Source organism: Prionailurus bengalensis, chromosome B4 (genome assembly GCF_016509475.1).
Source record: "Prionailurus bengalensis isolate Pbe53 chromosome B4, Fcat_Pben_1.1_paternal_pri, whole genome shotgun sequence".
Classification (NCBI taxonomy): domain Eukaryota; kingdom Metazoa; phylum Chordata; class Mammalia; order Carnivora; family Felidae; genus Prionailurus; species Prionailurus bengalensis.
In genome coordinates this window covers 70,587,559-70,614,061 of record NC_057358.1, presented here as the reverse complement: position 1 = coordinate 70,614,061, position 26,503 = coordinate 70,587,559, and the positions used below count along the sequence as shown (strand labels likewise).

The window sequence follows — 26,503 nt, the reverse complement described above, 5'->3', positions numbered from 1 at the left end:
AGATATTAGCTTAGAACTATAAATTCATTGTGTTTGTACATAAATATAAACAATATGTATATTTAAAATAACAATTTAGAACATGAAATAGAAATTAAAATTATAATTATCGGGGTGCCTGTGTGGTTTAGTTGGATAAACCACTGACTTCAGCTCAGGTCATGATCTCACAGTCAGTGAGTTTGAGCCCCCAGTCAGGCTCTGTGCTGACAGCTCAGAGCCTGGAGCCTGCTTTGGATTCTGTAGCTCTCTCTCTTGATGTCTCTTGAAATGAATAAACATTTAAAAAAGTGTTATAATTACTACAATGACATGAATTCAATGTAAGTTTGCTGGATATGTTTGTTAATAATGTATTTCTTTGTCCCTTAAGTTGGGACTCAAAACATTTTTGCAAATGAATCTGACTAAAAAAAAATTTAAATGTCTGGAGTTGCAAACTTTGTATTAATCAGAAGCAATGCAATAGAATATGAAATATTTCATATTCAGTAGTGATTATTTTTAAGACCAAATGCTGTCTTGGCTTATTAAAGCTGTATAATCAAAGAATGTCTGTAACAGGTTAAAAAGAATTTTCAAACTCCATTTAATTTTGAAACTCTACGTATAATCTTTCAGGAAATACTGTGAATAGGGTCACTGTTGATAGATTTAGTATCTTACTCTTTAGTGCACATATGCATTGAATTAAAGGAACAGTAGCAGTACTATTTTACAGAGCTAACACCCCACTCTTACTATGCATATTTTGTCTTTTTTTGTTTGTTTAAGCCTATTCTATAGTCTGGATATTTATTCTAACTACGTTAATGTGTTACTTCTGTAATGAGGAGTTCTATTTAAAATAGTGTCCTACCAATGTAGGGCATGCCCCTAATTACAGAGTGGTTGCATAAAACTCATCTGAAATTTTACTGAAATTGGGCTTTACCCTTAGATATGTAGATGTTACTGGCTTCCTGAAGATTTCAAAAACCGTGCTGTTCCTGGGTTCAGATGCAGCCTTCTCATTTTACTTAAAGAATGCTACAGGCTTCTTAAAAATCAAAAAGAATAGATAAAACATACATGCATGTACACTTACACACAAGTGTTTTATTCCGCAAAATATCTAATTTATGGTCTGTCTTGCCCTGAAACTCATTTCCCTATTATGTCATTTCATAGATCAATCTTGTTTTGTGATAGTGTTGTAAGGACATTTATCATATAATTACCAAAAAATTTAAAAAGTCTCCTGCCAAATAGTTATGGTCAAAATTTCCCATTAAAAATTTTTATCTTTGCTACAGAAGCATAACACAGTTCAGTTTTGCAAAAGATCAAAGATAAATAATACATGTTCCTATATTGAGAAATTAGTTGATATTTTTAGAACTGGCACTTTAAGGCTAAGGAACACACAACTAAATTCTCTCAAATTATTTCAAGAGACACTCTAATACCTGATTATATTTTTTGCTATCATTGTGTTTAAATCCCACCATTTTATACATAGTAGTTTGATGCTTCTTCAGTCACATGTAATGGAAGTGATTTCTGGTTTGTAATAAAGTGCATTCAGATTTAGATCTGTCATGTGCAACGATTGCTTTCCTGGGAGTTTGGCTCTTCTAAAACAAAATGATTGTGTGAATGCTTTTGTTACCTGGTTGTAGGTTTTCCTGGGTTGTCTGAGGAAATGGGCTAATGCCTGCCATACAATGAGTAAGTGGATAGATATGACGCCCAGACATATGGCTATGAGCGTTCACATTTTCGGCAGATAACTACGGACCTTGCTGTCAGGAGACAGATGATGTGCTAGCTAGAAATAAAGCAAAAATTCACTTCATCCAATTTTTCCAGTTTTATTGAGGTATAATTGACATGCACCAATACAGAAGTTTAAGGTGTACAGCATGATGATTTGACTTCTCTTGTGAAATGTTCACTGCTGTGAGTTTAGTTAGTATTCATCATCTCCTATAGACACAGTAACAAAAGCAAAAATAATTCCTTGTGGTCTTTTAGAATTTATTCTCAACAGTTTCCTGTATATATTATCACAGTGTTAACTATAGTCATCAGGATGTATGTTACATCTCTAGTACTTATGAAGTCTCTACCTTTGATCACTTTGCTCCAATTCCTCCCTCTCATCGTCCCCCACCTCTGGTAACCAAAAATCTTATCTCTGAGTGTTTTGGTTTTTGTTTTTTTAAGACTCCACATATAAGTAAGATCATACAGTATCTTTCTCTGAGTTATTTCACTTATAATGCCCCCAAGGTCCACCTATGTTGTTGCAAATAACAGGATTTTCTCACTTTCTATGGCAGAATAATATTCCATTGTATATATGTGTACCACAGCTTCTTTTTTTTAATTTAAGTTTATTCATTTATTTTGAGAAAGAGCATGTGAGTCAGAGAGGCTCAGAGAGAGAGAATCCCAAACAGGCTCCACATTATCAGTGCAGAGCCCAATGTGGTACTCGATTCCACTAACCATGAGATTATGACCTGAGCCAAAATTGCTTCATTGACTGAACCACCCAGGTGCCCCTGCCATAACTTCTTTATCCATTTATCCATTGATGGACCTGGGTTGTTTCCATGTCTTGGCTTTTGTAAATAATGCTATGAATGTAGGGGTGAAGATATCTTTTGAAGTTAGTATTTTCATTTCCTTTGGATAAATTCTCAAAAGAAATGGATCTTATGGTAGTTCTATTTCTAATTTTTTGAGGATTCTCTATACTATTTTTCCATAGTGGCTGTACCAGTTTACAATCTCACCAGCAGTGCACAAGTGTTTCCTTTCTCCACGTCATCACCAGAATTAATTATTCATTTTTTTGGTTATGGTCATCCCAATAAGAGTGATGTGATACTTTTAATTTGTATTCCCCTGATTATTAGTTATGTTGAGCACCATTTCATGTACCTGATGGTGATGTTTTCCATTTCCGAGAACTGGAGTTAAGTAAACTTCATTTCCTTATTTTGTTTAGCAATTTAAGTGTCTAGAATCAACATCTGTCACAAACTGTCAATTCCCTCCTTTATGATATCTTTACAAACAAAATAATAACCCACACCTCAAATATTAAAAATAATCTTCTTCTGGAATTATGTACAACTTTAAAAACAAGAATAGACTTGTTACAAAGTGAGTCATATTAAAATGATTAATTCCAACTTTCCACCTTGGAATTGAAAGTGCTATCCAACCTGCACAACTCTGGAGATTGTATTTCATTTTTAGAGCTTGAAAATCCTACATTTGTTTCAAATTTTCTTTTTGCCTTAAGTAGACATTTGTCTTCACCTAGTTAATGGGAATAGGCAGTTCAGGTTACTTGTATTTAATGTCAGCACTTCTGAAGTAGATTGTATCCTATTTCTACTATCCCACCGCATTTATGAAAATATCTCAGAACTTAACACTATGTTAACTAAGAACAATAGGGATGATTTTTAAGAATTCTTTTGATGAGAATGCAGGAAAATACACAGTGTTAGTAAAATCTCAAGGGAGTAGGATGGTATCAGGAATATAAAAGAGAAAAACAAACAAAAAAATTTGCTGAGTACCAAAGAAAAGAATTGTCATGTTTGAGTATTCCTATCAAGTAGGCCAATTTGTGGTATCTTTGCAACTCAGAATGTATTGTGGTTTGCAAGAGAGAGGGTAGCATTTCACTAGCTATTCACTTTATGAAAACCTCATTCCAGCTAAAACATGATTCTTTGCATAACATGATCTCTTCTACTTAAATCATCATATAGAATTCATCAGACTTGATAAATAATATACTTACTCCCCTTCAAATCTTGAGGAAAAAGAGCTCTACTTTAAAAGTGCAACCAAGCATAATTTATTTTGCAATTCTTTGTGCTTTATGTCTGTCTTTCCTAGAGAACTTTGTGTTTACAAACCAATAAATACATTCCAAGGAATTTAAAATGTGTTAATAAATTACCTTAGAGTTTCAGAAAAACAAAAGGAATTGCTTACACCAAAGATCAACATCAATTAATCAGCCGATATTTACTCTACCTGCCTTTTTGTGGGCGATGTGGGTAATCTTTAAAAGGTCCTTGACCTCCAGAAGTCTGGGTAGATAAAGAATGTGACAAAAGTAGAAAATGATGAAGTGCTAAAACCAGAGTGAGACTCAGAAGAATTTAGAGAAGTGAAAGATTGACATGTATTTACCTTAGACATAGGATTGACTTAGAGCTTTAAGGATAAATCACATTTAGCAAGCATCAAAGGAAGTGATTAATTGAGGTAAAAGGAAATAATGTGAATTAGGCACTCTTGTTGAGTGAATATGTCACATTAAAGAGAAAGTTACTGTATTATGCCTAAGTAGAGCAAAGGTGTGTGTTGAAAAGTAACAGTATAAGGTCAGAAAGGTATGTTGACTGAAATTTAATGGATCAAGAAAGCAAAAAAGAATATAAGTTTTGATTTACTATTGACGGCAATAGGAAACCATTGTCAGTTTTTGAGCCAAAAAATGTTTAAAATTATGTTTAATAATAGTCTTGGTTAAAGATTAGAATAATGATGAAGAGAAAGACGATCTTGAGTTAGAGTAGGAGACACGATTCAGTTTTGTGAAGAATAATCTTGGCTTTGATAGTGCACTACAATGTCTGAGTTTACATTCCATTCATAGATATTGCTCGTAGAGGAAATACATCGCTGAATTCTAAAGTAGAATCTTTAGTATCCCCTCTTATGGTGCATAGTTTAATAAATGAATGGTCATTTTTATCAGAAATATCAATAATCAGCTGCATATTTACTGTGTGATTCTTGGATTTCTTGGCATTGTTAAAACTCAGAATTTTACAAAACAGACACATGGGCAATGCCCAGAGAAGACTTACTAAACAAATATATGACCATCCATCTTTGTCCATCGACAAGCTTACTTCTTCAAAACTGACTTTAAATATCACCTTCTCCTTGCTTGAGTACTTATCAAACATCGCAAAAGGAATGGTTACTTTTCAGAATTTCTTAAATCCATAATTTTTATTGTATTATTTTAATGGTCTTTATGACTTGTGCTTTTTTCTGATTTTTATTGGGTTTAATATTCCGTAGATCTACTTTGGTATAATTGATTTAATAGGTGGTATGTGTCATTTAGATTATAAATATTTTGAGAGTAAAGGGCAAAAGCAAAAGGTGTTTAATGAATCTGTGTCTTCAACTCTTGGTATATAGTAGAAACTCAATAATAGAACAAATAAGTTACCAAGTATTTTTACATCTTCCATAAGAACAATTGTGTTGATCTTAATTATCCACAGTAATGCTTGCTGACAGGAAGAGTAATGAATGCTCTTCTGTTCTAAAGATCTAAAGCTTAGAAATAATAATATGTACCTCAGGAGAAAAACATTTTTCCATGTGTGAACATGTATATATACTTCCTGATGATATATGCTTCATGCTCAATAATATGTAATGTTTCTGGTATAAAAGATAACATACTCTTTGAAAAACAGATAGTGAAGTCAAGAAACAGGGAAGTACCCAAGTCAGAAAGAACAGAGCATAGAGCTAGATCCAAGAGAGAAGGTCAATAGGAAAGAATGCATACTCACTTTAAGTTACGAAGTTCCCTTAGGGATTTTCACAGAATAAAGTGTGTTCTAAGTGACCTGTAAGTGACATTTCAGATATGATAATAAGTCTTAATAATCAAGGCACTGAATTAAATCAATTGCCTACACAAATGAGATATAGTATTGCAGATCATATAAAATGATAAATTATCCCCCAACTGTTTTTTTAATTTAAAACATTTTAAGCATCTAATAGTCTGTATTAGATAGTCTCACAGTCTTTGAACTATAGATAAAATATATAATATATTATCTAATATTCTCAGAACTCAGTGTATGTTTCTAAACGAAACCATATGTGAACAGCTGTCTCAGAGGTATGATAGGAGTTGTCTGGAATCCGTGTCTTAAGTTTTCTCTGGTACATATATTATGCTGAAAATTGCCAACATCCTGAAACCATGTAAAGGAAAACAGTAGAAAAGGAAGCTAATATTTATTGAGGACGTACTGTATGTAACAGGACTGGATTAGACCTTTCATATTCTTTATCTCATCTTTATATTGAACCTGTAATATTGGTGTTATTATTCCCATTTTATAAATGAAGAAACTGAGTCTTGGACAGGTTATGAAATGCACCCAGAGTCACCCTGGTAGTAAGAAGCAGAGCTCTTTCAAAGAGCCCAAGCTGTTTCCACAACACGGCTCTGGCCTCACTCATTAAATGGAAACTGGCTGAAAAATGAAGTCATTGTTTCACTTATATCTTTACAGAGATTTTAGTTATCTTTTTACTGAATATATTGGAGGGTTGATTGTACAGAGATATTTTTCCAGATTGATGCAGAAAACAAACCTGAACTGGAGTGCACTTAAAAAATAAGTTTTCTCCTTTCTCAATCACAGTTCCCTGCATTGAGAAATCATTGCATTTTCTTTATACATCCTAAGCATAGTTTGCAGTGTGGGAAACATATAGGGTTAAAAAAAGAATAGTGATGACTATACAAAATTTAAACGATCATGAGTGGTAACCAGAGTTAGCTTCAGATACTCTTTAACCTTAGGGGATCTAAACCATTTACGTACCAGAAGAATGCTTGGTATACTGTAGACACTACTTCTTATGGAATTAATGGATAGCTCATGTCCGTCAATGTACTTCAATGTCCATTGATGGTCCAGGGCAGATGGACAAATTTTAAATTCTCTCCAGTTAGAAATATCCAAGAAAGCAATGATGTTTTGATTGCTTCGTTTTATATATTTTGAAGATAAATTAGTCAAATAAAATGAATCAAGTATATTCATGTTTATTTTCTAGTGCTCAGCTTCTTGTGGTAAAGGTTTAAAGTACCGTGAGGTGCTTTGCATTGACCAGTTCCAAGGGAAATTAGAAGAAACATATTGCAGTCATCTACGGAAACCTCGAACTCACAAAGCTTGTAGATCTGTCAGATGCCCTTCATGGAAAGCCAATAGGTGGAAGGAGGTAAGTGATGTATTTTATAATTATAAATGTATTCTTGCATTTATAAAGAAAATCTCAAATCCCTATGTTGATATAACCTTGAAAATTTTACTCCACTAAAATGTGTTTTACTCTGTTAAACATGATTTTATACTATGCTCTGAATTAATGTACAGTGTTAACGCACTTGCTAAGTCTATATCTAAATAACAAATGAGTTCGTTGATTTTTTGTGACTATTGGTGATCATATTATTCCAGGTAGTTTAAAAGTCAAGTATAGGGGCGCCTGGGTGGCTCAGCTGGTTAAGCGGCCAACTTCAGCTCAGGTCATGATCTCGCAGTCCGTGAGTTCGAGCCCCGCGTCGGGCTCTGTGCAGACAGCTCAGAGCCTGGAGCCTGTTTCAGATTCTGTGTCTCCCTCTCTCTCTGACCCTCCCCCGTTCATGCTCTGTCTCTCTCTGTCTCAAAAATAAATAAACGTTAAAAAAAATTTTTTTTAAGTCAAGTATAGATGATGATATATATAACAACGTCCTTGTTTCCACACCAAAATCTTGGATTTTGAGCTAAGGTTACATTTTGGAGAAGGGACTGCTAAGTTCTAAACAGGAGCATCATTGGAATCTTTTAAGAGTTAGGAACATGTCAGAACTAGGTAGCCTGAGCTGGTCGAAGGCTAGAGTGAACACACCTGGAAAGACTCAGCAAAATCCATGCCTACTTTTCAGCATTGTCTCAGGCCACTGAATCTTAGGGACAATGGATAACTTGTTCACTAAGAGCCTTAGTATTGGGCTAAATATCTTATCTTGAATAGTGTGATTTAGTTGCAAAAAAGATTTTCCAACTCTGAATTTATATAGTTGTTATGTTTTGCTTAAAATCAGGGTTTGCCTGGGCCACCTGGGTGGCTCAGTTGGTTAAGCATCTGACTTTGGCTCATGTCATGATCTCATGGTTCGTGGGTTCAAGCCCCACATTGAGCTCCATGCCCACAGCTCAGAGCCTGGAGCCTGCTTTGGATTCTGTCTCCTTCTCTCTCTGCCCCTCCCCACCCCCCCCCCCCCCCCCGCACGCTCTCTCTCTCTCAAATATAAATAAACATTTAAAAAAATCAGGGTTTGCCTTACTTTATCTGCACCAAGATATAATGCACCAGAATAATGGCAAAGTGGTTTTCCCCAAAGGGTGAAACACTGTAAAGTCACTGAACGCAGCACTGAACGCTGCATGTGGCAGAGACTTTCTAATTCTGACACCAGCCAGGAACCACTGGGGGATGGGTGTGGAAGTGGGACAGACTTTGGCTTCTTGGCCACCAGCATTCCTGTTGATCCCCAGGATTCTTCTGCTGTGCAGCTACTGTGGTTGGTATTCATGAGGGACACTTTCTGACCCTTGACCTCCAGCCCCACAACAGCAAATCAATCATCAGTGCTAACAAATTGGCCTTGGCTTACCACCAAGTATGAAATTATATAAGACTCACTAAATGGATGTGTTTAAGGGGTTTCTAAGATACAGATATGAATATTCAAAGACTATAAAAAAACACAGATGCTTTTGTACAGAGTCTGCTTTCTTCTCTTTGAATTGGTTTTCCTTGTCATAGAAATTAGCTTCATACACCCACACAGTCCCCAAATCTCTGCCAGAAACAAATGACCATTTGTGAAGTCGTTGGCTTTTGATTTATTCTATAAAAAGTACCCACATGAAGTTAACAATTGCAGGCTGTCACTGTGCTACATGTAATAATATATTCAACAGAAGTGTAATTTCAGAAGTAGTTACGAGCTAATCACTGGTTGCTACTCTGTTCCGACTGTATAAATTGTAACATTGCTTTAGTATAATCACTCACTATAAAATAATTTCATTTTATTACTATTTTACATTATACCTCAAGTGGAAAGACTCATTTAGCAAATTGTGACCACAAAGGTGCTCCAGTGAGTTTTGAGGTAAAACTCTCTTCATTTGGTATTTGATATCATTTTTCAAGGAAAGGATTTAGTAATTCATTTTAGCAACTGCTGCCAAACAGAAACAAGCATTGGTGTGCAGAGCCATTTGTCCTCTCACTCCAGATGTATACCTTTAGAGGCAAAGTAAATACTAGAATCATTCAGGAAGGAAAAAAAAATCTCCCTTCACTTTCTGAAGAGTTCTTTTGAGTTCATAAGAGTTCTTTTGTTTGTTCTGTTCTGTTTTGTTTTAAACTTAATTTTACCTATTTGAGAATACTAACTTTGCTTGTATAGTCAAGTTTTTAAGGCATGGTGCTGGAGACCTCATTGTTTCATGCTGCATCTACTTAGGTCAGTACCATCCAAATGTAGCTTTTATGCTCAGAAAAAAAAAAAAGTCCAGAATTCTTGCCTCCTCTTGATCATGGCTAATCTGCTGGACAACTTGGAAAGAGGATCTCACTCAACCCACTGAATCTAGAGCCACGTGATATCAACCACTTGCCTGGTTCCCCTTCTCTGAGACCCATCATTTTCTTTCTAGTATTTTAAGATCAGAGCTGGAACCAAAGGTGATAGAAGTTCTGAAATCTCACACATGTATTGACTGGGGCCCCCTCTCCCAAAGCCCCTGGAAACACTTTTTTTTTTTGAAACTATATGCTAAATGCTAACATTTTAAGTGATTTTGTATTTCTCTAATTCCATATTTCCCAAATACATAAATCCATATTCATATATTTTCAAAAATTTCTGATGTATACATATATATCTCTTATAGCCTAAAAGATAGTAGATCTTAATTAAGTCCCAATAGCTTCTGATCAAGAGCCCAGAACCTTTTCATCTCTCTTCCCCGGCCAAGCGATATTCCTACCAGTGAAGATAGGCTGGAGCCCCAGGACAGGGAAGATGTGTTTTTGCTCTGGGACTGAGTGAACTATGCTTCTCAATCTCTTCTGGTTGGTTCCAGCAATCCTGTTTTTGCATTTCTATGCTGCCTGTTCATTCTCTTCCTTTCTCCTCTTTCTTGATACTTAAGATGGCCTTTCTTTGAGTGGCCTCAGATGACTAACTCTCCGGTTTAAGGCATGTATCAAGAAAGTTTTTGAGGCAGAAATAATTTTATCTCTGCAAGAAAAGTGAAAAAATTGGGAATAGGAAGGGAGCAACAAGGGACAGCCACTTCCTGACCCTGTGAAGAGTCAACTACAGCTATAGAAGTTAAGTTGCTTATATCTGCAGCAGGCAAGGAAGTTGGGGGTGGGGGGGAAGCATGTGAACACAGGTCTATTTGAGCTTTCCCTACTATAGTTGCAGTCATAATTATTTCATTACATCATTGTATACCAGGTCATCGTTATATTTCCTTAGCAATATATTGCCACTCTTACAAGGGCACCTACAGTCAACAATTGTAGATTGTCACTGTGTCACATAGTGCACATTCAATAGAAATCTAATTCCTATGTGTACTGAATTCATTGCAAGCTTATTTTTGTTAAAAAAAGGTATGTTGTCTAAGTACAAGATACATAATGGATTTTACAGTTTATGGGGAAAAACAGTTTAGTTGATCACATATTAAATATGATGTAGTTGTCTAAATTACTAGCAACATAATAGGCCACAGTAGTGATGGATAGTGTTCAAATCTTTGGCACAGATCCTGGTCAGATTTTTGGAGCAGTGCCTTTTCCAGGACCCACACTGTAAGAAAAGTCTTGACAAATTCCCACATCCCCAGAGAAGTACAGTCAAATGGTTACAACCATTCTATGTCAGTTCCATTGTATTCTACTGCAAGTAAGAAAAGTCCTAATGATGAGTGGCTTCAAGTCAAAGACATTCCTTGTTTACATAACAAAACCAGAAGGTCAATGACTTTAAGTTTGACTCAGCAGCTTTACAAGGTCAAGGTGCTGGATTGGCATTTCTGTGATTTTATTGGTCAGCTCCTACTGGTCATAAAATAGCTGCCACAGTTTTAGGACTTACCCCTTTATACTTTCCCACATGAAAGTGAGTATGCATTTGTTCTGTGTTGGAAAGGAGGACAGATTCCAGATGGTCGGTAAATGTTTAAAGACGACCATTTCAGCTCAATCTGGGCGAGTATTTGTTAACTTTAGAGTCACCCAAAAATGGAATGACTGCTTTCAGGATATGGCGAATATACCCAGACTGAGGGTATGAAAGTATAGGTAGGTTTGATGGTCATTCATTTACTGTTGCTGTAAAAGGAATTTCAAAATCGAAGAGAAATGGAAGTTACACATTCCTAGAATCTTTCCTAACTCCAAACGTTCTACTATTGAGAATACTGCTGCTACATTATTGACTCACTGAAATAGATCACAGTTAAGAATAACTATGGTAAAGTCAAAACCTAAATCTGTTATTAAGAAATTATAGGGGCACCTGGGTGGCTCAGTTGGTTAAGCGTCCTACTCAATCTCAGTTCAGGTCTTGATCTCAGGGTCATGAGTTCAAGCTCTGCACTGGGCTCCACAGTGGATGTGGAGCCTACTGGAAAAAAAAAAAAGATAAATAATGCATCAAGAGACAAGACATCACTATTTGAATTTTAAATAATTTATGAAATAGCAGCTTGGTTAACCTACTTTTGCAATGCACGTTCTGGCATTTCTAGCAGTTGCTGAAATGACTACAGTACCTGTGGATTGGTGAAAGTTCACCTTCTCCAGTTCCACTGTCAAGTCTTTCAAGTGCCAGCCTGTGCAGTTACAGTATATTACGTATAAATCGGATGTTCGTCTGATTGTTCCTGTCTGAATTAAATAATGCTGTGTTGGTGAGTTAGTGCATTCAGTATCTGTGTTATACTTGTAATTATAGTCTCCCATTGACTTCACATTAGTTATCTGGATTTAAAAAAAAGATAATATGTAACATGCTTATAAATCTGGAGTTCTATGAAGCTGTTAAGTAAGGATACATATTTTAGAGTTAGAGGTGTGCCGTGAGAGGTCATTCTAGTAAGTCACTTGACTAAAGAGTGAGTAATCATATCTTCATAGCATCCACCCCTGTGGGGGAGACTGACCAGGCAAAGTTTCTGCTTTGGAAATGTTGAATTTGGGGTGCCTTTGACATATCTAGGTAGAAAACACAGGAAAGTTCTTGTAAATACGTAAAACATTCTTGTAAATACATGGAAATGCACACGTTGAGGTCAGAATTAGGATCAAGGCTGGAGAGAACAGATTTTAAAAATTGGTGCATAGAAAAAATTGCTCAGAGCGTTCAGAGGTTATAAACAGAATCCCGGAATTTGCTAATATTTAAGGCTGAACTAAGAAAATAGAGTCAGGTAAGGACTCTGAGAAGGAGCAATCTAAAAAGAATAGAGTACCTGGAGCCCAAGGGGATTTCAATCACAGAAGCCAGAATGGCTCCACAGAAAGTGGTCAGTGCTGCTGAATGCGTCCATGAGATTAAGACAAGATTTGAAAAGTTTTTGTTGGATCTCTCAGTTAGGGTTATTGATGATATTGGGTTAAGAAATATTTCATGTAAGCCATAAATTCTCTTTTCTGTTCAAATCTAAAATTGCATCAAATTGCTATTTCTATTCTTATCTTAAAAAAAGTGAAAAACAAAAAGTTACTTGTTTTCTTTCAAGCAGTAGACCATTTTTTTTTTCCTTTTAGGGAAGAGGTCCACAACAGTAGTTACCCATGGTCATAGTGGATTTTTCAGTGGATTTTTTGCTATGACCAAGGGACCAATAAACCACTGTGGCTTATTGAATTTCAGAAAATTATAATTGTCTGATAGAACAACTTGCTAAGCTGTGTTTTGTGAATTCTTTTTTTCCAGGATTTTTTTTTCAGGTTTAGAGGCAGGAAGTTTTCCAAATGTAGTTTATATTTCTGAAATTATCCCTGGAAAAATGTTTGCAGGAGCCTTATTTTATAGGCTAAACATTTTCAAAAGAGGTTCAGATAAGCTAAACTACATCTAGACATTTTAGTCTGCTTAATATAGTGCCCTGCACCGAACACACATTAAATTATTATTTTCTCCATGCAAAGGAGCTGGGTTTTGTGAAAGCACTCAATGAGGACAAAATTCAACTGGTTAAGCATAGAATGAAGGTAAATGTAAGCTATGTAGATATGTATACTGTTCTTCATAAGTTAAAACATATATATAAATTCTCTTTCAAGTCAGTGGTTATTACCTGTACACACAAGAAAGAAAACTAAATTTTCAAGTGCATTTAGAATGAAATGCTGCAACAGTCTGTAAGAGAAATTCAAGTCTACAAGTTCTTAGCTTTTGTGGGATATAAATATTTTTTCATTCATGGTAAATCCATATTCTGCAGGTATATACATTTATTGTTGCAGAAAAAGAAATTTGTTACTCTGAGACTCCTAAAGAAACATAAAGTTTGGTGAAGGACCTTATTTTTTTTTAAGTTTTACTTATTCATTTGAGAGAGACAGAGACAGCATGACTTGAGGATGGGAAGAGAGAGAGAAGGAGAGCGAAATCCCAAGAAGGCTCCACGCTATCAGCGTAGAGTCAGATGCAGGGCTGGAACTCACAAACGGTGGGATCATGACCTAAGCTGAAACCAAGTTGGACGCTTAACTGACTGAGCCACCCAGGTGCCCTTGCAAGACCTGAGTTTTTACCCTAACAATATCACAGGTGGGAACAGTGGGGCAACCCCAGATATTCCTCAGTAGGACTTCCAATCCTTTCTGGAATAACCCAGAGTATGTGTGTGTGTGTGTGTGTGTGTGTGTGTGTGTGTGTATATATATGTGTATATATATATGTATATATTTTTTCATATATATATATTTCATATATATATATATTTCATATATATATTTCATATATATATTTCATATATATATTTCATATATATATTTCATATATATATTTCATATATATTTCATATATATATTTCGTATATATATTTCATATATATATTTCGTATATATATTTCATATATATATTTCGTATATATATTTCATATATATATTTCATATATATATTTCATATATATATTTCGTATATATATTTCGTATATATATTTCGTATATATATTTCATATATATTTCATATATATTTCGTATATATATTTCGTATATATATTTCGTATATATATTTCGTATATATATTTCATATATATTTCATATATATTTCGTATATATATTTCGTATATATATTTCATATATATATTTCATATATATATTTCATATATATATTTCATATATATATATATGAAACAAACTCACAAATTTTATCAGTATCACTGGGCGTTCTCCATACTTTATTAATGTTGGCACCACAGCTCTTGGTTGTGGTCAAGCTGTGTTGTAAATATGAGCTGGCATTCTAGAACTGCAAGGGCCCAGAGAGGTTACCAGCTCCTTCCCCATCCCCCAAAGGCAAGGACAGCTTAGGGTAAGGCGTCAGAAAGAACTGAACTTCATCTTGCCTTCTAAATTGTTTTTTTAATGTTTATTTATTTTTGAGAGAGAGAGAGAGAGAGAGAGCGTGAGCAGGGGAGTGGCAGAGAGAGGGAGACACAGAATCCAAAGCAGGCTGCAGGCTCTGAGCTGTTAGCACAGAGCCCAATGTGAGGCTAAACCCACGAACCGTAAGATCATGACCTGAGCTTGAAGTCCGATGCTTAACTGACAGAGCCACCAAGGCGCCCCTCATCTTGCCTTATAGAGGCAGAAGCACAGGCAAGTGACTTACCATCTCTGAGCCTCAGGTCCTCAACGCTGCTGGTCACAGGTAGAACTGTTGTTAGCAATAAATCTAGGGACACATCCTATGAAATTTTACAAATAACACAAAATCTTTGAACAGATGAGAAAAAGGAAACCTGAGAGGCTATGGCAAGATTGTCTAAGTTTACAGTTTGTACAACCAGCTTCCCCAAACACTTGTCCATTGAAACACAATCATGAATCAACAGATTAGCAAATATTTGGATCCCCAAACTGTAATGGTGCAAGTATAAAGGTGAGCTTCACACAATCTTGGAAATTATTGTTCCTTTAAGGGAGATTATGCATACAGTCTCAGGATTTAAGTGATGTTTAAAAGCAATGTAGTAGAATAGTTTCATTGTGCAGTGAGTTTTATAGATATTAAGAATGTTGAAGTCAGAATAGTTTTCAACTGGGATGGAGTGTCTGGTATAAATTTTCGTATAGTTTGTCATGGTTTCCATAAGGCTTGAGTAGGTATTGCAATATAAAAATCTATTTGCGTACTTGTATAGATGCTTCACCCCAGACAGCCTTAAAAATACTGATTGCATGTCTATACTACCCAATGCCTGATGTAATGTCAGGCTATGTTTCAAAGAAACAAGAAAATAGGCCATGGCACTCTTTTGCTATCTACCTAATTCGATATTTGCTCGCTAATTGTTCAACTCACTCGGGCGTCTTTGTAGTGCTCTGTGACCTGTGGTCCTGGAGTTCAGCAAAGGGATGTGTACTGTCGGCTGAGAGGCGTTGGTCGGGTGGCTGAAGAAATGTGTGCTGGATCCACCCGGCCTGATTTTCAGCGGCAATGTTGGCGTCAGGACTGCATGCAGTACCAGTGGGTGGCAGGAGAGTGGCTGAACGTGAGTATTGAGAAGTAAACTTTGAGAGACACTACATAAAAGACTGACAGAAAAAAAAACCCATTTTGTCATTGCACCTCTAGTGTTCAACGTCATGTCATAAAAAAGAGACACATCGGCAAGTGAAGTGCATTGATGCACAAAACATTCAAGTGAATGACAGTTTCTGTGAACCTTCCACCAGACCTCTTTCAATCAAGAAATGCAGGAACCCTTCCTGCAAGTATATTGTGGTAACAGGAGACTCATCACAGGTAAGGCAAAGAAAAAAGTTAAGAAGTTTTGCTCCTGAGTCTAAAAACAACTGAGTCTAACATTTGATGTGGTTGAAACTGGGTCTAAATTTGTGGGGCCAGATAGTGGTATTCAGAGCAACCTAAGCAATGGAACCACGCATGGATGGTGCAGAGAGAGTAATAGCAGCATGTATGTTCAACTCTAGCTCGGTTCTCAAGTCTCAATTGCGGCCAAAGCAACCGCCAGGAACAGTTTGGCAAACTGGCCCTGAGGAATTGCCTGCTGTTTAAAAACAGCTTTCTTGAGGTATAATTGACAAACAATAGACCACACATATTTGAAGTGTATACACCCATAGAACCATTACCATATTCAAAATGAAGAGCATCTCCATCACCCCCCAAATTTTTCTTGTGTGACTTTATAATTCCTTCCCCTCTCCTTTCCAACTACAGATAACCTAATGTGGTTTTCATGTTAGTGATCCCTCACTATATTATTTTGCATTTTCTAGGGTTTTGTGTAAATGGAATCGTACCATACAAACTACTTTTTGTCTCATGATTTTGATGACTTTAAGTATTTTGAGATTCAGTCAGGTTGTACTATGTATCAATAGTTTATCCCTTTTTATTATTGAACATTAATCCAGTTGGATATCTGGATATGGATATCTCCAAGTCCACTAAAATCTTCTGTGATGTCTGATCTGCCATTAATCCCCATGCAGTTTTTTTTTTAATCTCAGGGACTATAATTTTTATCTTTAGAAGTTTGATTTCAGCTTTTTTAGATTTTCCATGTCTCTACTTTTTGAGTATGCTACAGTTATTGATAACTCTTTAATGTCCTTCTCTGCTAATTCTAATGTCTATGTGTGTGCACTTACAGCTGAGGGAATTTTATTATGCTCTCAAGTTTGTGCAACCATCACCATGATCTACAGCTAGAACATTTTATCACCCCAAGAAGAAACTCCATATACAATAGTAGTCATTCCTCATTGTCTTCTTCCCCCTGGTTCCAGACAACCACTTACCTGCATTCTACATTGATGGATATTCCTGTTCTGGGCATTTCATATAAATTGAATCAGACAATATGTGGTCTTTTTTATATGGCTTCTTTCACTTAACATGGTATTTTAAGGATCATCCATGATGTAGTATATATCAGCCATCATTCCTTTTCATGGATGAATAATATTCCATTTTAGGCATATGCTACGTTTGGTTTATTCATAAGTTGATGGACATTTGGGTTGAGCCACTTTTAGACTATTCTGAATAATGCTGCTAAGAGCATTTCTTTTCAATTCTCTTGGGCAAATACCTAGGAGTAAAGTTGCTGAGTATTATGATAGCACTGTTTAACTTTTGAGGAAATTCAAAACTTGATCATGGTGTATAATCCTTTTTATCTGTTTTTGGAACTGTTTTGCTTATGTTTTGTTGAGGACTTTTGTGTCTACATTCATTAGAGATATTGCTCTCTAGTTTTCTTTCTTTCTTCCTTTTTTTTTTTTTTCATCAAATCTTTGTCTGTCTAGTTTTGGTATGAGGGCTATACTGGCCTCATAGGATGAATTAGGAAGTGTCCCTTACTCTTCTTTCTTTTGGAAGAGTTTTGGAAAGTTTAATGTTAATTCTTCTTTAAATATTTGGTGGAATTTACCAGTGAAGCCTCTGGTCCTAGGCTTTCCTTTGTGTGAAGTTTATTATTATCATTATTATTATTATTATTATTATTATTATTATTAATTCAATCTCTTTTCTTGTTATAGTTCTATTCTTTCTCCCTCCACCCCAGCACATATGGTTGTTGATGTCTTCTTATTTAATGACTTCTTTTTTAAACTCACTGTAAAGTCTGTACTCTTTGTCACATGTAATCACCGAAGTTTTGCTTGATTAGTTTAATTATGAGCTAATGATTGGGTTGCGATTTCCTTAGACACCTGGAACCAATCTCCAGCCTTTGCCAAGAATCTCTGTTTGTGTAGGAACCTTTAACACTCAGCCAGATAATTGACAACTCATCCTTAAGCTTACTGTCCTGCTTTTGTGCATGGCCTGGATGTCAACCAGAGGTGAAAATGTAGGCCTGTCCCAGGTGCTTCCTGAGCATGTGTGCAGTCCGGGACATGAACTCACCCCTATGTATGTGCACAGCTTTCTAGATTTCTATGAATATACTAGAGCTTTTCACTGCCATTACAGACATCTCATTTCCCAGATTTTCCTCTTAACCTTTTTTTTTTTATCTGGCTTATTTTTTGCTCCAACTGTTATCCCTGTTCTGGGAGCTGCAAAGTTAAACAGTGGCTTTTAATTGGGTTCAATAAATGTCCCTAAGGGGAAAAAGGCTTTTAGCACTGAGTCAGGTCAAGTCAAAGAAAGAAAGAAAGAAGTTAAAGGAAAAGAAAAGAAAAGGAAAGAAAAGAAAGGAGGGAAGAAAGAAAGAAAAAAAGAAAAAGAAAGGAAGGAAGGAAGGAAGAAAGAAGAAAGAATGAAAGAAAGCCTTGCAGGTGGGATCTTCTAGAAAGCCATCAAGCAATTCAAATTATGACAATTCTGTGGAAAGGGGGATTTGAAAAATGTCCAACCCAGTTGTGCCTCTCTTGTGGCTACCAGGCTGCTCTTTTCACCATGTTTGCAGGGCTCTGGACTTTCAAGGCTACTGTGGAGCTAGAGAGGGGAAAATAGGTGTAGGGTAAGTCAAAACACCACAAAGCTCCCTCTTCATCCTGAAATTTAGGCTTGTTTATTAAATAAATGCTTCCTGGATTGTTGCAAGCCTTTGGTTAATTTCCAGAGTTCTGGAAAAGTTAATTCTGACAAATTTTGCCAGTTTTCTCATTGCTGTTATGGAGGAGAGAATTTTTAGAGGTCCTACTTTTCACTGCCCCCTCTTGACCTCTTTTGATAGATGGATTTTCTCCTCATTATGGGTTATATTTTCCTGCTTATTTGCATGCCAGTTAATTTTTTAAATTGCATATTAGACATTATGAATTTTACCTTTTTGGCTGTTGGCTATTTTTTTTATTCATATGCATATATTTTGAGTTTCATTCTGGAATGAAGTTACTCTGTCTGGAAACCATTTGATCCTTTCTTGCCTTGCTGTTAAGATTTATTAGGTCAGGCTAGTACATTGCTTAATATAAGGTTAATTATTCCCCTCTACTGTGGCGAGACCCTTTTGAGTACTCTACCTATTGTCCCATGTATATAAGATTTTCCAGTCTAGCTGGAGGGAACAGGCACTATATTTGGGCTCATGTGAGTACCAGATATAGTAATTTCTGGTAAGACTTCTGGTTTGTTCATTCTTTGGCCTCGGTTAGTGTCCTCACATGTATGTGTATACTGGTTGGAACCGTGCTGTCCCCTTGTGTTTCCTTTTCTTGTTCCAAGATCTGGAAACTCTCAAAATAGTAGGCTAGAGCAATTATGGGATCATAATTCCATATGAATTATGGAATTCCATAATTCCATATGGGATGTTTTAATTTCATCTCCCGGGTATCACTATACTTTATTGCCTAATGTCCAATGTCTTAAAAGCCATCGTTTGATACATTCTGTCCAGACGTTTCTGCTGCTTCAGGTTAGAAGGCAACTTATTTCTTGTCACTCCATTATTGCTGGAAACAAATATATTTGTCTATTTTTCATCTTTAATAATATCACTTACCTGTTTTAGTCAAATGGTATTATATATCACAGTATATATATTAAGATAAATGTATGCTAACTTATATATAATTACTAGTAAGTTAAGGATAATAAATGTTCTTTATTTTAGATAAGAACCCATAATATGTTCCATTTCTCTGAAGCTGTGACTTTCAGGAGATAAAGCTTCATCCAATTAAACTGTTAGCAATGTAATGGAAAACAAAAGCAAAAAAGCACAGGCACTACGAATAGACAGTCTAGCTGGAATCTGCATCCTTTCCATTTATTGGTACAACTCTGGAAATGTTATCCAATGTCTCTGAACATTTGTTTACTCATCTGTAAATGAGGCTAATAAATTAGATTATAGTCCAGTATATATTAAGCACCTGGCAAACATAGGCCCTAATTAAGATTAGGGGCATCTTTTTCTCTCCTTATAATTGTATATTTTTCAGTGTGCAGGTAACTGCGGATTTAGTTACCGACAAAGGATTACATACTGTATTGCAGTCTGGTCTACTGAGAAAAATAAGCTTCATCAGCTTTGGCCTATAGACTATCGAGAATGCCCTGTTCTGCCTTCCCCTCAGGTTTATAAATGCAATTTTAGGAGCTGTTTGCATGTGGCCACTTGGAAAGTTGGAAAATGGAGCAAGGTCAGTATATAATTATGAATTTAAAACCTTTTGAATGAGACTTTCTAGGTTTAGTATGCCTGGTAATCTGCATCGCTAACTAGATTGTCTCATACCGCTTTTGTCTAAAAACCACTATCAGTTTCTTGTATAAGTATCTCTTTTTCTATGCTTGCCTGCTTTCTATATTTGCCTGCCATGGTCTAAGCAAGGACCATGACTAATAATTTATTGCTATTCCTCAGAGAACTTGGCACAGTGGTTTGCATTTTGAGTAGATGCTTAAGAAATATTTATTGGTTAAGTGAAGAAGCAAATAGATCGGATGTATGAGTAATGAAAGTCATTGGCACTATATTCCATTCTCTATTTGATAGGAAGCAAGTGAATGAATATTGCCTTGTAATCTTAGCATCTAACCATGAGAAAAAACTTTATAGTCTTAATAACCATCATCAGTAATGCTTATCAAGTATTTACGATATACTGTTGATATAACTATACAAAATAAATGAAAAGAAGACAGTAACTGAGAAATAATAGATTCTGGGTCATGCCTAAGGATTACTTTCACCTGTGATTGTCCAGCCTCCAGGATATTTTTGTATCTGCAATAGTTCTAGCCACTATGGATCACCAGTTTGTTCCAAAGGGGCCTAGTCTGAAAGGAGAAAATATGGGTTTACTGGCCTTATTATCTAACATTATCTATCACTGTACCCTGTTCACAGTGCTCAGTGACTTGTGGAGCTGGGAAAATGGAGAGAAGAGTGGAATGCATGTCTATAAATGGTCGGTCCAGTAACTTATGTTTAAAGCGTTTAAAACCAGATGCTCAAAAGAAGTGTTATGTCAATGATTGTAAGTAATAGACTTTAAAAATCTACCTAGTACCTGGGTGTTCCTGGGAAGTTTTAGTTAAAATTTGAAAATAGGGGTGGCTGGGTGGCTCAGTTGGTTAAGTGTCCAACTTCAGCTCAGGTCATGATCTCATGGTTTGTGGGTTTGAGTCCCACGTCAGGTTCTGCACTGACAGCTCAGAGCCTGGAGCCTGCTTTAGATTCTGTCCTTCCCTCTCTCTCTGTCCCTCCCTGCCCTCTCTCAAAAATAAATAAACAGAAAAAATTTAAATTTTTTTTAATGTTTTTTTTTTTTGAGAGAGAGAGAGAGAGTGTGTGAGTGGAGGAAGGGCAGAGAGAGAGGGAGACACAGAATCCAAAGCAGGCTCCAGGCTCTGAGCTGTCAGCACACAGCCTGACGCGGGGCTTGAACCCACGCACTGTGAGATCATGATCTGAGCTGAAGTAGATCGCTTAACCAACTGAGCCACCCAGGCGTCCCATAAGCAGAAAAAATTTAAAAACAATTTTGAAAATAAATATTTGTACTAGTCATGCGTTCCACAAAACAGAATGTCTATTTTTTTCAGAGTATAACAATTTTAGTATGATTGAGCTAAATTCATGCTGTTTGTTCTTTGTTCATTATTGATATGTATTCATTTGTCCTTGAAGGTAAAACATTTACCAGCTGCAAAGAAATCCAAGTGAAAAGCAACATTACCATGGATGGTGACTATTACCTTAACATTAAGGGAAGAATAATAAAGGTATTTTGAAAGCAGTTTGTATTTGATTTTAACATTGGCCGTTGACTGGAGAAACCTTTTCTAGATGTTTGTATTTTCCCTCTAGATCTATTGCACAGGTATGCACTTGGAGAACCCCAAGGAATATATATCATTGGTTAAAGGTGAAGAAGACAACTTTTCTGAAGTGTATGGTGTTAGGTATGAGATTTTGACTTATCTGTGCATTTTTATGGTCCACCAAGAGAATTAGAAGTTCCAGCTTTCAGAGTGATACTAGAATAGCTCACAAGTGGGGCAAGTAATTTAGGAGCAGGTGAACATGTTAGGACCTAAACCAGATGTTGTCCAGGCCTATTTAATAAAGACTTGAATATTAACATGGGCTCACAGAAGGTGAGCCGTGGGACAACAGAGAAGAGTTTAAGAGCTATGTTTATTTTAATAGAAATAAAATTAATAAGGGGTGCCTGGGTGGCTCAGTCAGTTAAGCGACCAAGTCTTGATTTTGGCTCAGGTTGTGATCTCATGGTTTGTAAGTTTGAGCCCACATCACGCTCCATGCTGACAGTGCAGAACCTACTTGGGATTCTCCTTCCTCTGTCTCTGCCCTTCCTCAGCTTGTGCGCTCTCTCTCTCTCTCTCTCTCTCTCTCTCTCTCTCTCTCTCTCTCAAAAGAAATAAATAAAATTAGAAAAGGAAAGAAAATTAATAACAATAATAAAAGCTAGGAGAACTATAGCTGAAATATTTTTCCATAAACGATGCTTGAACTTCCCATTGAGAATCAGATGTTAATCTTTGGTGATTTTTACATCTTTCTCATTTAGCTTACTGATACTATAATATTGAAGAAGTGTATCTTTTACTCTCCTACTTCCAAAGTTTACCTTTATCTACATGATGGGATAATTACTGCATACTACAATTATTCTAATGTTGTTTCAGACTACAAAATCCATATGAATGTCCTTTTAATGGAAGTAGGAGGCAAGACTGTGAGTGTAAAAATGACTACCTGGCTGCTGGACACACTGTTTTCAGCAAAATAAGAATTGATCTCAGTTCCATGCAAATTAAAAGTAAGTGCTGCAACTCTAAAATGAAAAGCCGCTGGTTGCGAATGAAATTCCAACAATATGCTGGTGTATATGATAGCTGAAGTATAGAGAACGGCCTCACATTGTGCAACAATTACCTAAAGTTTTAAAAGAAGTTATTAGCTACATAATTTCTTAGCAGTGACATGGACCATGGGGATCCTAAATAAAAACGTTGTGGTAATGACAGTGATAAGATGTTGCCTTTCCAAGATACAACCCTTTGTCTTAAAATCCTCAATTACATTAAGGGCAAGGAAGTTAATATCCTCAACATAGTTGTATAAGCTTTTTGCAGGGCTTGGAGTGATTATTAACATCAGTTTCAGTTCACAATTTGTCAAGTATTTTCTCATAAATTGTCTCATTTGATCTTTTTTATAACTCTGTACTAGTCAGGGCAGAATTGCATCACATCGTTGCAAGTGATGAAATTAAGATGCACTTATAAAGTTAAGTCACTTGTCTCAATTCATACAGTTAGTAACTGGCATTTAGAGATAAAGTCCCACCCACAGATCCCAGATTCTGGACCTGCTGCCTTTCTAGGAAGTAATTCAGAGTATAGCCAAATCAAAACATATTTATAAAACCTGATACACACTGTATATGAAGCAGCCTGCCATCCTGGACGTTGCATTCCTACCAGAAAAGGCAAAGAAGTTCATTTCAGAAACAGAAACTGTAAATTGCAATTGAATCACCAGTTTCATAGTTTTATAAACTATGTTTATAAAACCAGTTTATAGTTTTATAAACTATAAAAAGAAACAAAAATCATTGAGACAGAGGATGCATGAGTACATCATCTGTAAATCACAGTCATATGATGAACTATTGTTAGTAATAATAGCTACCATTTACTGAACACCCACTGTTACTGCAGTGGGGAAGCATTATACTGTTATGTTTACAATTCTGGAGTTAGAACGCCTGGGAGTAAATTCTTTGCATCCATTTACCAGTTACCTAACTTTGGGCATATCTCTTTAAACCTAAATTCCTTCATCTGTATAGTGAGAAACTGACTCTCAGATTTTTTTCTTCTTCTTTCTATCCTTGTTTTTTCCTTTCTGATGATGATTAAAAGATAATACTTGTAACATACCTATTAAGTGCCTTACATATAGTAAATGCTCTGTAAATACTGGTTGTTATTAATAATGTATGTTGTAGCATTGCTAAGTACATAAGGGGAACTTGGTAACTTATTTGCTGTTTATTAAGTTGTTATAATTCATGATTTTATTGAACAATCCTGCCATTTGCCAGGCATTAGACTGGGTCCTAAGGATAAAATGTTGAATGCATACATTTTCAACTCCCTAGTCTCTCTTTTCTTTCCTCACAGTTGGGTGTCAAAAACCAGTCTCAGTTAAATATTTCCTCTCTGATGCACTTGCAACATGAAACATGAGTGCAGTACCTCATCCACTGCTCTTCTCATTGCTCTCACCTAAATGCATGGCTACTAAGCTCATGAGAATCCTTCATGCTGCTGAGTAATCTTGTTGTCCTCCCCTAGTTTATTCCCACCCCCAACCCCCTAAATGCCGAACATCTTCTCCTCTTGCTGCAAATTTCTAAAATTTCTAACACTTCCACTTTATCTACTCATTGCTAATGATCTTGCTTCCTATCTCACTGAGAAAGTAAGAACAACTGGAACAGGATTTCTACAACCACGCCATCTGCAACCTACCCAAACCTTTACTTACAGACTTTCTTCTCTCCTGCTTACTGTGAATGAACTATTCCTGCTCCCACCTAAGGTAGCTCTCTCTTGTGCTCTAGGCTCATCACATTGTACCTACTCAAGAACATTTCTCAGCACACTTTCCCTTCTCTCTTACATCACCAGGTCTATCTCCATTTCTCTAAATCCAGTGACAAATTTAGTTTTCATCTCACTTGATCTATCAGCAGCATTTTATCCAGGTCCCCATGCTCGCATCACTTTGTGCCTGACCTGGCCACTCTCTCCTGTCTTTCTCACTGTTTCTCGCCTTGACTGGCTACTCTTCATCTTCTACAGCATGTTGAAAAGCTTTAGGACACAGTCACCCCTTGGGAACCTCTTTCTATTTATAGGTTTCAAATGATGGTCCCAAATATATATCTCCAATTTGGACTGTTATCCTAAACTCTAATATTCATCTCTTGACTCAGCAAATCCACATGAATGCCTAATAGGCATCTCAAACTCAAAGTATGCAAAACTTTGCCTTCAGTATTTCTTCCCACATCCACTCCTTCCATCTCAAATTTTTATCATTTCAGTAAATGGCACGTATAGTCTCCTAGTTACTCCAGCTAAAATCTGGCAACATCTTAGCTTCTCCCTTTCTCTCACACCTGCATGCAATCCAGTATCAAATTCTGTCAGATGAATCTCTAACATACATGCTACTATGGACTGAATCATGTCTCCCAACATCCATGTGATGAAGCCCTAATCCCCAATGTGATGATATTTGGTAATGGAGAGATAATCAGGTTTAGATAAGGGTAGGACCCTTATGATGGGATTAATGCCCTTTAAAAAAAAAGAGAAGACACCAGAGCTCTCTCTCTGCCATATGAGGACACAGTGAGAAGGGTGACCATATACAAGCTAGAAAGAGGGCCCTCACTGGAACCTGACCCTACGGGCTCACTGACCTACACCTCCCAGCCTCCAGATCTTAGAGAAGTGCATTTCTGTTGTTTAAGCCACCCAGTTCATGGTGGTTTGTTAGGGCATCCTGAGCTAAGACACCTATCAAAAATTACTCTCTCCCTACCTCATTGCTGCCATCTTGGTTTGAGTCCACACCATTTTTTCACCTGGGTTATCATGCCTACTAAAATTATAGTATTGCTATTTCAGTATTGCATGACTCTCCCACCTCCTGACCTAGATTCTCAGCAGAGAAGCCAGAGTGATCCTATGAAACATAAGCCATGCCATATCTTATACATTACCCCATTTCATCTTTTTGACAACCTTGAACTCTGATCGAAACTCTCCAAACATTTCCCATCTGACTCAGGAAAATAAAAAATACTTTCAATGGTCAACAAAACTCAACATGATATTTCCATCTCTATGCCTCTCTGCTCTCTCTTTCCACACTCTTTCCTTGCTTTGCTGTTTCTTGAACACTTCAAGCATACTCTTGCCTAAGGCCTTTGCACTTTGTTCTATTTGCCTGGAACAGTTGTGGCACAGTTACCTGTATGGTTTACTCCTTCTTTTGGATTTCTGCTTAGTTTTGTCTTTTTCAATCAGGCCATCCTGGACCAGTCTGCACTCCTAAACTCCCTTTCTCCTCTTGTTTTAATTGATTTAATTTTTCTATAGCAATTATCACCCCTAACATAATGTGGTATTTACTTGATTACCTGTTTCACTCTGGTAGGACTCCGGTTCCATCAGCCTCTATGTCCTCTAATGATGTGTGCTTAGAGTAATTAAAATAATATTCAATATACCATAGGTTCTGAATAAATATTGTTTGAATGAAAAGTCTTCAACTTTCCTCAAGAAACTATCTTGAGAAAATCTTGAAGATAAATTTGAATTAACCAAAGCAGAGAAAAGGAGTTTCAGGAGGAGGGAACA

The 26,503-nt window shown here is 36.4% G+C and overlaps 1 protein-coding gene across 1 annotated transcript in view; it reads left to right on the top strand.

Annotated features, from left to right (window-relative positions):
- ADAMTS20 (ADAM metallopeptidase with thrombospondin type 1 motif 20) overlaps positions 1–26,503 on the top strand; it is a 176,923-nt gene that overhangs the window by 122,456 nt on the left and 27,964 nt on the right. Inside the window, exons 29-36 of the mRNA XM_043563431.1 lie at positions 6,904–7,071; positions 15,480–15,653; positions 15,737–15,907; positions 20,032–20,232; positions 20,943–21,072; positions 21,726–21,820; positions 21,906–22,000; positions 22,748–22,881. Coding sequence (XP_043419366.1) covers positions 6,904–7,071; positions 15,480–15,653; positions 15,737–15,907; positions 20,032–20,232; positions 20,943–21,072; positions 21,726–21,820; positions 21,906–22,000; positions 22,748–22,881 — 1,168 coding nt within the window. The remainder of the gene's footprint in view (positions 1–6,903; positions 7,072–15,479; positions 15,654–15,736; positions 15,908–20,031; positions 20,233–20,942; positions 21,073–21,725; positions 21,821–21,905; positions 22,001–22,747; positions 22,882–26,503) is intronic.